The sequence below is a fragment of the Protopterus annectens genome, chromosome 7.part1 (assembly GCF_019279795.1).
Source record: "Protopterus annectens isolate FY-2018-M chromosome 7.part1, PAN1.0, whole genome shotgun sequence".
NCBI lineage: Eukaryota > Metazoa > Chordata > Ceratodontiformes > Protopteridae > Protopterus > Protopterus annectens.
In genome coordinates, this window is record NC_056740.1 from 431646851 (window position 1) to 431660573 (window position 13723).

Here is a 13723-nt window from a genome sequence, read left to right on the forward strand (position 1 = left end):
CCTTTGTCCTGATGCAGGCTATCCTACTGAGTGCAGAGTTTAGTGGAAATGAATCATGAATTGCTGCTACTTGCATTACAGTGATGTGCAGACCTACGGTTTATTCCTTTCACTTGGTGTCAAATTCAGTATCCAGTTTTGGCAACTGCAGATTAGCACTTAAAGCGTACAGACTTCTCCCCAAGTCAAACATGTGCACATCTAGGATTACTAGTTTCTAACATTCAAGTGCTAATTCAGAGAGTTATGCTCTAAATTGGAGTACAAAGCTAGAGACCAGTGCCTTTAACAAAATTTAAATCAGGATCGTCAACGTCCTGCAGTTAATGATGACTGAACGAGGGCAACTGGAATTCCCACTCTTACAGATATGATCAAGACGAAGGCTAGAAACTAGTTCTATTTTTTATTTTTTTTTTTAAACAAAGAGGGGAGCTATAACATGCAATATTACATAGATCATGCCAAATACATTAGTTTATACGGTAGTTACAAAGCACCGCCAAGTGTACTGTTTTTGAAAGCCTGCTTGATTTTAATGCATTTGCTATTCTCAAATTAGGTACACTTAGATGAATTTGTTTTCTGTAAACTGTGCATTTATTTTACATCCTTTATGGTGATGTTGGATGCCGCTGCATTTTGTAGCATAAACGCTTATAATAATTTTTAGTACAATTCCAAATTGTCCCAATGTGAGCTGAAATGTTTGCTTTTCTGATCATATTTTGTCAAGTAAACAGTGTAGCAATATGGGGTCTTGAATATTTGACAGCTGTTTAAACAGTAATGCTGGGTGGAGTTGGGAGTACAAAATGCATTCTAGTGCTGGTGTCCCACAATTCCATTAGTGGGTGGGGTTACCTAATTACGTATACAAGTTTTAGGCTAATTAGCATCAGATTTGTTGGCCAGTTTTATCTACTTCTCATGGGCTTTTGTCCAGATCTTTGACACTCCCAAGTTGAGAGGTATGGCTGTAACACAAGTATAAAAGTGAAAAACAAATTAGAATAGCTACAAACCATGATGAAAACCAGGGACCAAAGCCTGGTGCCAATGGAACATATCACCAGCAGAATCACTGGAGCTTGCCCATACATCAGTCCAATAGGCAGGGTAGGAATAAGGGCAGAATAAAACATTGTAGCTACATTTTTTTACAAAACCAAGCTATACCTTTTCAAGAGAAATTTGCTGTCCATGGAGCTCTGTATGATGAAGATGTGTTGTACACCTAGTCACTTCAGCACTAGAGGACATTGTTACAATTCCGTAACATTTTGCACCAGGACTCTTGGCATTGGTCACAACCTTGGCAGCAAGCACCTACAAAATATAAAAGCAAACCATCAGTTTAAGAAAACCATCTATACTACATGCCCTGGAGAAACCAGAGCCTCCCATTTGTACACTAGATAAACAGATCTGAAAGGGACTGAGTTAAACCTGAATTTCTACAAAATTCAGTTTTGAGAAACTTCCTAGTTTGGGGACAGAGGTGACCAAGAACGCATGCCATTTTATACTAGCTTCGAGTCCACCTGGTCCATAAGCCTATTTTTAAGATCAGGCCTTCACTGCTAAAAAGTGAACAGTCCAAAGTAGGGAAATTCAATGGAAGGAGGTTTAATCAGAGCATCAGAACCCCAAAGGAAAGTTCATGAATTTACAGGACTCTGCTGTCTGATCAGGTATGTAGGGTTAAGGGAAGGCACTCCAACTATACCCTGAAACTTGCCATCTAGGGTGCATTTACATGTTGCAGTCCTTGTTTATTGAATATCTTGCCTGCAGGAAGCCCAACTGGCCTAGCTTCCAGACAGATACCATCACCAAAAGCTTCAGAGTCCCTCCCTCAGCCACAAAGACATCAGCTGCAACAACCTTCGCAATCAAATACCGTCAAATCTTTTTTGCATTAGATGACAGAGGTGATAAAGTACAGTTGTATACACTTACTATAAATGTGGATGTTGAGTGTATTGACTGTTGCAGTCATTACATTTGGGTTATCTACTTGCAGTAGCCCTCAGTTGGCCTGATTAAAGTCTTGGGTCCTGCGGTTACTGTCCCTTCTTCCATGACATCAGGGGTTTAAAACAAGCAGCCGACACCATATCAGTTTTTCTTGCCCCAGATGTCCAAGTGCCCCCCAAATGGGAAGCAATTAAAATCTATAAACACAAGGACATTCCTCCAACAAAAAAGCAAATACTCCAAAAGGTTTTCTGAACACAGTGAGAGTAGAGGTATAGTCAAAACAAGAAAGGGGGCTAACAAGGACTGCAACAGTGAATACACTAACATCTACATTTATGATAAGTGTACACAACTGTACTATGTTCGTGTTTCACTGCTGCAGTCATTACATTTGGGTAGATTCCCAAAGCTACGGTTGGAAGGAGGAATTTAAATAGAATTAGGACCAGCTATAAGGCCCTGCAAGACTGCAGTGGCAAACTCGGCTGTGGATTTAGAGAAAATTGGCAAATGTTAATGCTTGGTTCAAGTATGTACATAATTAGAAGTTATGTACTTACCATAACGTTCCATCGGAGTAGGTGGATTCATTTGTCTGCAACCTGTGGGTTATGGATCAGATATCGGATCCGAACCGGCATGGTTTATCCAGCTATGGATCCGAGCTCTTAGCTCCTCCCCTCACCCATAATGCCCTACATGACCTCAGATAGTTTGCCCTGTATCAAAATACCCTAGAAATGGGTAACATTATATGCAGGAAACTGACAAGGCCAGGGGGATAGGAGGGCGGGATGGTTGCAGACAAATGAATCCACCTACTCAGATGGAACGTTATGGTAAGTACACAACTTCTAAATCTGAAGTAGGAGATTCATTTGTCTGCAACCTGTGGGACAGAGTCCCCAGCTACCTGAATCTTGGGCGGCTGTCATGGAAGGATATTAGAGCACCGCGGAGCCAAAGGATGCTCTACCTCTAGATGTGATATCCAGCTTGTAATGAGAAATAAAGGTATGAGATGAAGCCCAAGTAGCTGCTGAACAAATGTCATCCAGAGGAATCCTAGCTTTAAAGGCCGCTGCGGTAGTAACTGACCGGGTCGAATGGGCGTGGACTCCCTCCGGTGCGGGCCTCCCAGAAGCTTGGTAAGCTAAAAGAATGCACTGCGAAATCCAGCGCGACAAGGAGACTTTCGAAATTGGCTTACCTAGATTGAATTTGGCAAAGGAAATGAATTGGTCGGATTGCCTATGACCAGCTGTCCTAAGATAAAAACGAAGCTGCCTGTGAACGTCCAAGGAATGCAGCTTGTATTCACCCTTGTTCTGATATTTAGGAAAGAAAACAGGGAGGTTAATGGACTGATTAATGCTTGCTTCTGAAGCTACTTTAGGAAGAAAGGAGGGCTTGGTCCTGAGGTATACGTGGTCCAGATGGAAGACCAAGTAAGGCGGCTTCATGGATAAGACTTGAAGTTCCGAAACTCTTTTGGCCGAAGTAATGGCTACTAAAAAAGCAGTCTTGAGGGATAAGAATTTAAGATCTACTGTGGCCGCAGGCTCGAAGGGGGCAGCGGTCAAGGCCTGAAGAACCAAAGAAAGATCCCATGGTGGAACCGCCTGCTTGACAGGGGGTCTAAGGAGAAAGGTGCCTTTTAGGAAGATTTTACATAATTTGGCGGACATAAGCGGTCCAGAGTCATGACCAACATGACAGTGAGAAATGGCCGCAAGCTGCACTTTGACCATGGAACTACTGGCACCATCATTAAAAAGAGTGGTAAGGAAGTCTAGCACCAGAGGAAGGGGAACCGTGAAGGGATCTAGACCCTGCCGCTCCGCCCAAATGGAGAATCGTTTCCATTTACTGCGGTAAACTTTTCTGGTAGATGGTTTTATGAGCCGCTACCAGGATGGCCTTAACAGGGAACGAGATACCGGGAGTCCTAATTAGGAGTGGAACTGGAGCAGCCAAGCAGTTAGCTTCAGGTTGTCCAGATTTGGAGTTGGTAGGTTCGATGGGTGTGATATCAGATCCGGAATGGGATCTAGAATCCAAGGTGGATTCACCGAGTGAAACCTTAGATAAGGGAACCAGATCTGTCGAGCCCAGAATGGGGCAATGAGGATCATTCTGCACCCCAACCGAGAGGCTTTCTGAAGAACCTGGAGCATCAGAGGCAAAGGGGGGTAAGCGTAAAGACGACGGGGAGGCCAAGCATGCACCAGAGCGTCTCTCGGGGAATCCCCTGGAGGAGGGATTAGAGCGAAAAAACTGTTGCACTTGGTGTTTAAGGGAGGAGCAAAAAGATCGCAACAAGGAGTTCCCCACTGTGCGAAGATACGTTTCGCTACTTGAGCATTGAAAGACCACTCGTACGGGGAGAGAATGGTGCAACTGAGCTTGTCCACAAGGATGTTGGACCGACCCGGAATAGTGTTGCGATGAGAAAGCGGTTGGTGGAGATCGCCCATTCCCACACTCTCATGGCTTCTCGACAAAGGATAAGACCTGGTTCCCCCCTGTTTGTTGATGTACCAGACCACCAACATGTTGTCTGACTGAATCGCAATTGTTCCCAGGGGAAGAAAGGCCTGAAGTGCTCGCAACGCCAAGAGCACTGCTCTCATCTCTAGAACATTGATATGCAGAGAGGTCTCAAGAGTCGTTCCACGTGCCGTGGACCGTCCCGCCTGCAAAATGCCCCCCCCCCCCACTCGAAGCGGGAGGCGTCCGTGGTCACCGTGGCGAGAGGGGGAGAAGCACAAAAGGGGCGGCCTCCGTGGAGATCCTGAGAATGGAGCCACCACAAGAGACCACTTGCAAGCCTTGCTGATCGCAATGGGATGATGCAGAGGGAGAGCAAGGTAAGACCACTGAACTTGAAGTTTCCACTGAAGGACCCGCATGTTGAACCTGGCAAGTGGAAGAAGAGATATCACTGCCGCCATGGACCCTAGAGCCCTCAGGACCAATTTTGCCGGAACTGAGCTGGAGTGGAGGATGGCCCACACCTGGAGTCGCAGATTCAGAACTCTGTCGGCTGTGAGAAAGGCTCTTAACCCCCTCGTGTCTAACCTGGCACCTATAAAATCTATCAACTGAGCAGGGGCCAGGCTGGATTTTGCTAGGTTTATCGTGATGCCCAGGCAGGGAGCTAGATGAAGAAAGGAGTCTCGCGCCAAGAATAGTAGATGCCTTGTTGGGGCGGTGAGAAGCCAGTCGTCCAGATATGGAAAGACCTGCACCCCCTGAAGCCTCAGGTGGGCCGCAACCACTGCTTATACTTTGGTGAACACCCTGGGGGCTGTGGTGAGACCAAAGGGAAGGACCCTGAACTGGTAGTGACCGGCTCCCAGCCGGAAGCGAAGAAACCTCCTGGAACTTCTGTGCATCAGTATGTGGTAGTACGCATCCTTGAGGTCTATAGAGCACAACCAGTGATTCTCTCCCAGAAGGGGGAGGATGGATTGCAAAGTGACCATCCGGAACTTCTCTTTGGGAACTGCCAGGGTTAACAGGGACAGGTCTAAAATTGGTCTTTGGTCCCCAAGTCTTTTTTGGCACTAAAAAGAACCTGGAGTAGAACCCTGATCCGATCTGGTCTGGGGGGACGGGCTGGATAGCTCTTTCCCTCAGCAGATGGCCAATTTCTGCTGTAGCGGCCTCCCACTGACCGGGTGGAACATCGAGGAGGGATTTTAGCTTTGGGATGTGATGAAAGGGGATCTTGTATCCTCTGGATATAATGCGGAGGATCTAGCGGTCTGATGTTATGGACTCCCATGCCGCTAGGTGCTCAGAAAAACGTCCCCCGACTGCCTCCAGAGTGGAGCAGTCGGGCAACCCCTCAGGGCTGCTGCGCGGGCCGTTCAGAGAAAGGTTCTCTGGACCCGAAATTTCTGGGAGCCCCTCTGCCTCTGGGGCGGCATCCTCCCTGTCCTCCTCTGCCACGGAAGGACTGGCTGCCCGGCGCGGGTTGGGATTGCTGCGACTTCCGGAACCACATCTTCTGGCCCTTTTGGTTCCTAGAGTAGGACCTCTGGGGCACAGAAAAGCAGATTCAGACGGCAGACCGTCTTCCCGTCCTTTTCACTCTGGGTCAAGGTGTCACGAACCGTTTTGCCAAAAAGGGCAGAACCATCAAAGGGGGCATTCGCGAAAGACGCCTTGAAGGGCTCCGTGAAATCGCAATGGTGAAGTCAGACCTGGCGTCTAGTGACTAGGCCTACTCCTGCAGCTCTAGCGGCTCCCTCAGTAGCATGGGACAGCAACCGCATAGAGGTATTAGTCACGGACCGAAGAGTGTCCATACGGGTGGAGTGCAAAAGTTTGTCTTCCGACATGGACTCTGGGGGGGGGGGGGTGCAGCGTATTCTTTAATAAGATTGCGCTGCATCCTGATAACATGTGCCAGATAGTTGAGCGCCCGGTCGCTGAACTAAACATTCGCTTCCCCAAGCGGTCCATCATCCGAGACTTTTTGCTCTGAGGATGGACTGAGGGACTTTCCTGGGCGAGTTCCCTCTTGGCGGTTGCTGCCGTCAACATGGCATCTACCGGAGGTCCCTTACTCCAGTGGGCACGGTCTGCAGGGGGGGCTATGGATTCTGTCTGGCCTTTTGGGGATTGGCTCCACGGTGTCCGGTTCCTTCCACGCCCTGGTGGTGATAAGGTCCACCAGGGGGTCGGCAGGAGGGGACACCCAAGAGGTAGATGGGCCCGCTTCGAATGCCTCCAAGAACACAGACTCGTCCGAGGAAGACTTAGGAGCAGACCACCCACCCCTTATGCGAAGCATTTCCATGATGTCTCCAAAGGAGACATCCTCGGCGGGTGATCTTGGGAAGCCTTCCCCTTCCTCCAAATCTGTCTTCAGTTAAAGACTCGGGGGAGTCTATGTGCCTCCTTTTACACGTACGCTTGCGAGGTGCTTCCTTGGGGGGGCTGTCAGAGGAGCCCTCGCAAGCAGCGTCTTGTTCCAATGGAACAGCTTGGGGCATTGAAGCGGGCTGTCCCAGTGGCCGGATGGCGAAAGCCCGACCCAGTGCAGATGGAGTGCGGGACGGAGCCGAAGCAAGTGCCAGGGGTCCGGAAGCCCTCAACAGAGCCCTCTCCACTACATCAAAAGCCGAAGGGGAGCCAGCCTCGACCAAAGGATCCGAAAGTCGGCTCCCCCTCGGATCCGAAGAGTGGATTGGAGCCGGCCCAGAGACACACTGATCCGAGGGACCAGTGCGCTCCGACACAGACTGCGCCGAAGGCACACAGAGTCCCCCGGATCCGAAGCTCGGAGCCAGGCTCCGAGAGGTCGGATCCAGGGCAGGGTCGGATCCGAAGTACCTAGTACTAACGGCACCGATCCACCCCCGGCTCCGAACGCTCCGAACCCGGGTAGCAGGGGGGGAGGAGGGAGGCAGGAGCACTCCCATCTGCATCTGGGCCTGGATGAACCTTCTCATCATCCGGTCCAGATCGTCATCGGAAAAGCTATATGTCGACCTCGAAGAGGCTACCGAGGTAGGCCTGGAGTGCCGCCTCGACGGAGATCGCGTCTCCTCCTCCTCAGGCCCTGGTGAAAAGCAGACCAGAGCCCGGGGGGGCTAGCAGCCAAGGAGGCCGGAGGAGAAGCCCGCTTAGCTGGCGGGGCCGAAACGGAGGTCTCGGCCTGCCGCTTGTGGTGCTTCTCTCCGGTCCTTTTTTCTGGCCTCCCTCTCCTCCAACCCAGCAGCGGGAGGTTGAGTCCCAGGTGGAGGAGGAGGCGAGGAGGGGACTGTAGCAACAGTGCCCACCACGGGAGCGGAGGCCGAAGCAGAGTCCGGGGGCAGAAGTCCCGCCAGGACCAGCTTCGACCTCCGCTCCTTCAATGCCCTGGGGTTGAACCCTGCACAAATGGAACCTCCAGAAGTGAGGTGTTCAATCCCAAGGCATCGAAAGCCCCAAATACAGCACACTCAAACAAAACTCCGAACCAGCGAGGGGAGGGAATTAAAGATAAAATTTTAAAGATAAAATTTTAACCCAAAACTATCAAAAACCTAAAGGAAACCTAACACAATCACACAGAATTAACTATAAGAAAGCAATCTGAAACTTTAAGAGTTTTAGAAACACTTGGCTGAAGAGCTCAAGACGATCCAACTGGTTACCAGCGAGGCAAACTAGATCTGAGGTCATGCAGGGAGAAGGGCATTATGAGTGAGGGGAGGAGTTAAGAGCTCGGATCCATAAGCTGGATAAACCATGCCGGTTCGGATCCGATATCGGATCCATAACCCACAGGTTGCAGACAAATGAATCTCCTACTTCAGATCTCCAGTTAGCAGCTTCTAGGATGTCCCTAGTAAGAACACCCCTGAGAAAGGCTGTAGAGGTAGATGCAGCCCTGGTTGAATGGGGTCTGATGCCCATGCAGCCCTGGTTGAATGGGGTCTGATGCCCTGTGAGGTAGGTTTTCCATGGAGCTTATAGTATAAATAAATGCAGTGGCCTACCCATTTTGAAATGGCTTTCCCCTCTGCCCCTGCAGTAAATGCCACAAGCAGTTCTGATTTCCTTTGAGGTTTAGTCCTGTCCAAGTAGAATCTAAGCAGTCTGTGCACATCTACAGTGCAGAATCAGTTTCCCTTTCTGTGGGTTAGGAAAGAAGGTAGGCAAATGAATGGACTGATTAAGAGCCACACTGGATACCACCTTGGGCATGGAGGGATTGGTTCGAGGGACACCCTGCCCGCATGGAAGATTATGAAAGGTTCCACTGCCATAAGGGCCTGTAAATCAGATACCCTCCTCGCAGAAGTGATCGATAAAAGGAAAGCTGTTTTCCAGGAAATAAATTTTAAACCTGTAGAAGCAACCGTCTCAAAAGGAGGAAGAGTGAGTTTCTCCCAAGACAAAGTTAAGATACCAGGCTGAAGTTGGAGCTCTCTCCTGGGTGGCCTTAAAATTTTTGGCCTCTGAGGAACTGCTTGAGCAGTGAGAGTGAGAGAAGAGTGGAGGCTCTGTGCTATAATAAGCTGAAATCGCCGAGGCATAAATTTTGATGGAGGAAAAGGACAAGCCCTGCAGAATCTGAGGTAAATTGGGCACTGCCACATTCATTCCTGGAGACTGGTTCCAGGCACAAAATCTTTTCGATTTTGCAGCATAATATTTTTTAGTACTAGGCCTCCTTGCCTCTAAAATGATATCAGTGACTTACTGTGGGATAGAAAAAGAGAAATTCGGTAATTAGCCAGGCTGCTAGGTTCAGGGTTTCCAGCTGAGGGTGCAGGACTTGGTTCTCCTGCTGAGATAACAGGGAAGGAGTCTGAAGCAGGTGCCATGGGGGCAAGCAGGGCACTGCACAAGAGTGGGTACCAGTGCTGGCAAGGCCAGTCTGGCACAATTAAAATCGTCCTTTGCTTGTCCTGTTTGATTAACAGTACCTTGGAGAGCAGAGGCAGAGGACGAAAGGCATAAACGGATAGGTTTTTCCAGCTGAAGGATACAGCATCCCCTTTCCAAGCTAGCTTGTGGGGAATCTTTGCGCAAAATGTCCAATTGATGGTTCTGGAGGAGGCGAACAGGTCTATATCTGGGCAACCCACTTGCCTGTCAACATGTTGAAAATCCTTTGTTTCAGTGTCCACTCGTGTGGGTCCATGAGGTTTCTGATTAGTCCATCTGCCAGTGTATTTAGTTTTCCTGGCAGGAATTGAGCTCGTAGACTCACTTGGTAGCTCAAGGCTGTGTTCCACAATGCCATGGCTAGTCTGCAGAGGGGGTAAGTATGTGTACCCCCCTGCTTATGTACCACATGACAGTGGTGATTGTCAGTCTTAACCATTACTTGTCCTGGAAGAATGTGGTCCTTGAAGGCTGTCTGAGCATTCTGCACAGCTAACATTTCCTTTTGATTTATATGCAGGTGCATTTGACTAGGGTTCCATTTGCCCAGAATACACTTCCCTGCCAGGTAAGCCCCCCATGCATAGTCGGGAGTCTGTTAAGATTTGGGTGGCAGGGGGTAGTGTGAATGGTAGTCCCCTGTTTTGGTGACAGGCCTATGCCCACGAAAGGAACTCTAGGCGTAGGCAAGGTATGATAGGAATCCTTGCTTCTAGATCCTGTGAATGTGGACACTAGGCTTTTGACATGGCTTTTGACATACCATTGTAGTTTCCTCATATGCAGCCTTGCATTTGGAATTAGAAGAATGCAGGAGGCCATGAATCCCAAGACTTGCAGTATTTGCCTTGCAGATAGCAGGGTTTTTGTGGCTACTTGTTTGAAGTAGGTTGTCAAATGAATCTTTTCCTATGGCGTGAGGAAAGCCATCTGGGAAATTTTATTCAAGCTTGCTCCCAGGAATATAATTTGACAGGGTACCAGGTGAGATTTTACATTTATGGTGTACCCAGACACGTCTGTACCCTTTGAACAAAGGCCATATGATTCAAAAGCATGTCCTGGCTTTCTGCCAGAATTAGACAATCGTCCAGGTATGGATATATTTGAAAATTCCTTTGCCTGCAAAATGCAATGACTGGAGCTAGGCACTTTGTGAATACCATGGGCGCAACAGACAAGCCAAAGGGCAGTGCAGATAACCGAGTGCATGTAGCCTGCTTTGAAGCCTAGGCATTTTCTGAAAGACTCCCCGATAGGGATGTGCAGGTATGCTTCTTTCAAGTCTAGTGTTGCCACCCATGCATCTTTGCCTAGCATAGGAAGCAGCTGGTGAAGAAGTCAGCATTTTGAATTTTGGAATCACCAGAAAGGTGTTTAGAGTAGAAAGGTCCAGGATAGGATGCCATGTATTGCCTTTTCTGGGTACCAAAAAAGTCTAATAGAAACCTTGTCCCTTTTCCTCTTCTGGTACCAACTGAATAGCTCCCATGTTTGAGAGAGGATTTGATTTTGGGCCTCTGTCCACTGATTTGGGGGTAGATCTGGCCACCCGCTAGGTGTTTGTAACGTGTGGAAGTGAAATCTGTATCCTTGGGACACTATTTAAAACCCATTTGTCCTGGGTAATGAGTTCCCAGTTTTTGGCCTGCAAACCAATCTTTCCGCCTAAAGGAGCATTCAGTTGGGAAGTGCTTGGAAGTTTTAAAAACAAGTAATTGAGACACTTTTCCATGAGGGGGGGTCTTACTACTACTACCAGATTTGGGTGCGGAAACCCCCCTCTGCTTAGTCTGGTGTGCACCTTGGGAGTAAAACCTGGGGTTTCTGCTGTGTCTGCGTTGGGCTTGAGAAGACCTGGAAGGGGCTGGAAAGGACCAATTCTTAGAGGGCCAGTGCCTACAAAATCTAGTAGGTTGAACTTGTAAGAAATCTTTAACAGTCTGCATAGATTTAGCTTTATCTTCCATCTTTTTAAGAAATTCCTCAGCCTTGTTGCCAAACAGGCGGTCCTGATTTAAGGGAGCATCCAACAATTTAGCTTTAACATGATCAGGCAAAGATTGCTCCTCAAGCCAAGCATGCCTTCTGAGCACAGACCCAGTAACAGTAGCCCTGCAAGAGGCCTCATGAATCAAATCCACTTTGCAAAGTAGGTTTTCTAACCTGTTCAGCAGAATGCATTAAATCCTGTAATTCTTTAAATTCGGCAGTCAGGAAGTAACATTTTCTGTTTAAGCAATCCAATAACATGTTGATGCTTTAACATATGAAGCTGGCAATTTAAAGCCCTAATGGCCAGCGCCCTGGAGTCTATCAGAGGGGGTAGGATTTTTAGCAGTAGAAGCCTTAATGCCCCTGGGTCCTTGTGAAAGTCTCTGGATCCGCAATAAGATTTTTAAAAAGGAATTTCTGTGAATCAGGAACCCTGTAATATCAGTCAGGTTTTCTGGGAGCAGGAGGCAAAGAATCAGGGGCCAAACTAGATTCTGAAAAGGCAACAACCTCAATATCCAATACAGGAGATATAGCTAAAGGCCTATGCTGAGGCAGGAGTAAGGAATTCCCAAGCCTCTTTTTTGAATCAGAGAAATCCTGGCTTTCCCAGTGGAAATGCTCCTGTAGAGGTCTCACCAAAAAGAAAAATACTCTGGAGGGGAAGCAGAGGGAATAGAGTCCTCTGCATCAGAATCCTCATAAGTAAACACTGTTTATTTTAACTGTGGAGAATTTATCCCTGGGCCTCCGCTGAAAACTGATCTACGTCCAGTCACTCCTAGTCAACAAATGTAAATAAAGGGAAATCCAGATAATCAGTAAAATCAGAAAAATCAGAATCCTGGTCAGAAGATTCATAAACAACTTCAGTCCTAGGTCTCTTAGAAGGGGGAGGTTGGCTTCCCCTGATTAGAGAACAAGACCTTAAGCCATATTTGTTTTTTAGGCATAGAAGCCTGAGCATGCGGCCTGGGCGTCTGTTTCTTAGGCATGGTTCCAGATTTTGGCCTAAATGAAGGAGTCTGTTTAGTATGCAAGTCCACAGACCTGAATACACCCTCAGAAGCAGGTGCCTGCACAGCGGCTCTGGACCCATCCAAGGTAGACACATCTGCATGTTCCACAGTTGAAGCATCTCGCAGCATACCGGACTCAGAATGGGTCTCAGTAGAGGCCTGAGAGTCAGAAGTAGCGGGTATCGGGGGCTGCGAAAGCACCTTACAGAGTATCGGCGAACTGGCGACAGGCTTAGAAGCGTCATCGCAGCTTTGGACCTCTGCAGCCTGTATATCTGCGTTTTTTCAGAATCCCGGTAGTCAGATGGCTAACAGACATTTCTGGATAATTAAACAGATAACCGAAATATTTAGAGGTGAAAACATACAGACGGACTGATAGTGTACTGATTAAAAGCACAAAACAGACAGCAAGGCACGTCATGGTTAGGGCCTAGGCAAGGAATACAGTACGAATGAAAATATTTGTGAGGTATGTGCTTTCCACAAGTAATGCAATTATTAATTTTTACTGACATCGGAAAGGAGCAAAAAAAAAAAAAAAAGTTTCCGCAACAGGGTACTTAGCTTTAGGAGGACACTACAGTTCCGAAACTCAAAAACGAAAATTTCAGGAGTCTGCTGACCGGCACCTGCAAACTGTTTCTGCTTCGGGGACCGCACGGCAAGAAAGACTGATGTAATGGCATCGGCTGCATGTTTTATACCCCCGACGTCATGGAAGGGACAGCAACCGCAGCACCCAAGACTTTGTTAAATCAGGCCGACTGAGGGCTACTGCAAGCAGATAACCCAAACGTAATAACTGCAACAGTGAAGCACAAAGAACATCTCCCCTGTGCCAAAATCCAAGGGAATTGGATAGGACATACCTGCCCCATGAGCGACAGGCTTCCTATACACCTCTCTGGGATGCACAGCAATGCAAGGTTAAAAAGGAGGGAAGGGATCTGGTAGGGAGGAAAAGGGGAAGGTGAAAACAGAAATAGCTGGGAAGCCACCCTAACACAAATACCAAAAGCGGAAGGGGGGGACTGGACTGCAGCAGTGATATATACTGAACATCTAGAAGCCTTCACAACTATACTATGTTTAACTGAGCCTGCAGTTCTTACCGGAAAGATTCCCAAAAACAAGCAGAGGGTGGGTGGATACAAAACTTGCAATATCAGGCCAAGTGGCAACAGTCTAGGATTTTAGTGCTGTAAGGCAGCGTACATGCAAGACCATGTTGGTGCTTACATGACAGCTAGTGTACGGATCCCCTCTGAGGAATGCTATGGTGGCTGCAATAGCTTTAAATGGTCTCTGCAATGCCGGCCTTGGAACCTACT

The 13723-nt window shown here is 48.0% G+C and overlaps 1 protein-coding gene across 7 annotated transcripts in view; it reads right to left on the bottom strand.

The window, feature by feature from the left end:
- SLTM (SAFB like transcription modulator) overlaps positions 1 to 13723 on the bottom strand; it is a 738342-nt gene that overhangs the window by 501910 nt on the left and 222709 nt on the right. For 6 of the 7 annotated variants that reach the window (XM_044078891.1, XM_044078894.1, XM_044078888.1 and 3 more), the window contains exon 10: positions 1180 to 1329. The exons of the other annotated variant lie outside the window; for it this stretch is intronic. In XM_044078891.1, the coding sequence (XP_043934826.1) occupies positions 1180 to 1329 (150 nt within the window). The remainder of the gene's footprint in view (positions 1 to 1179; positions 1330 to 13723) is intronic. 7 annotated transcript variants of the gene reach the window in all.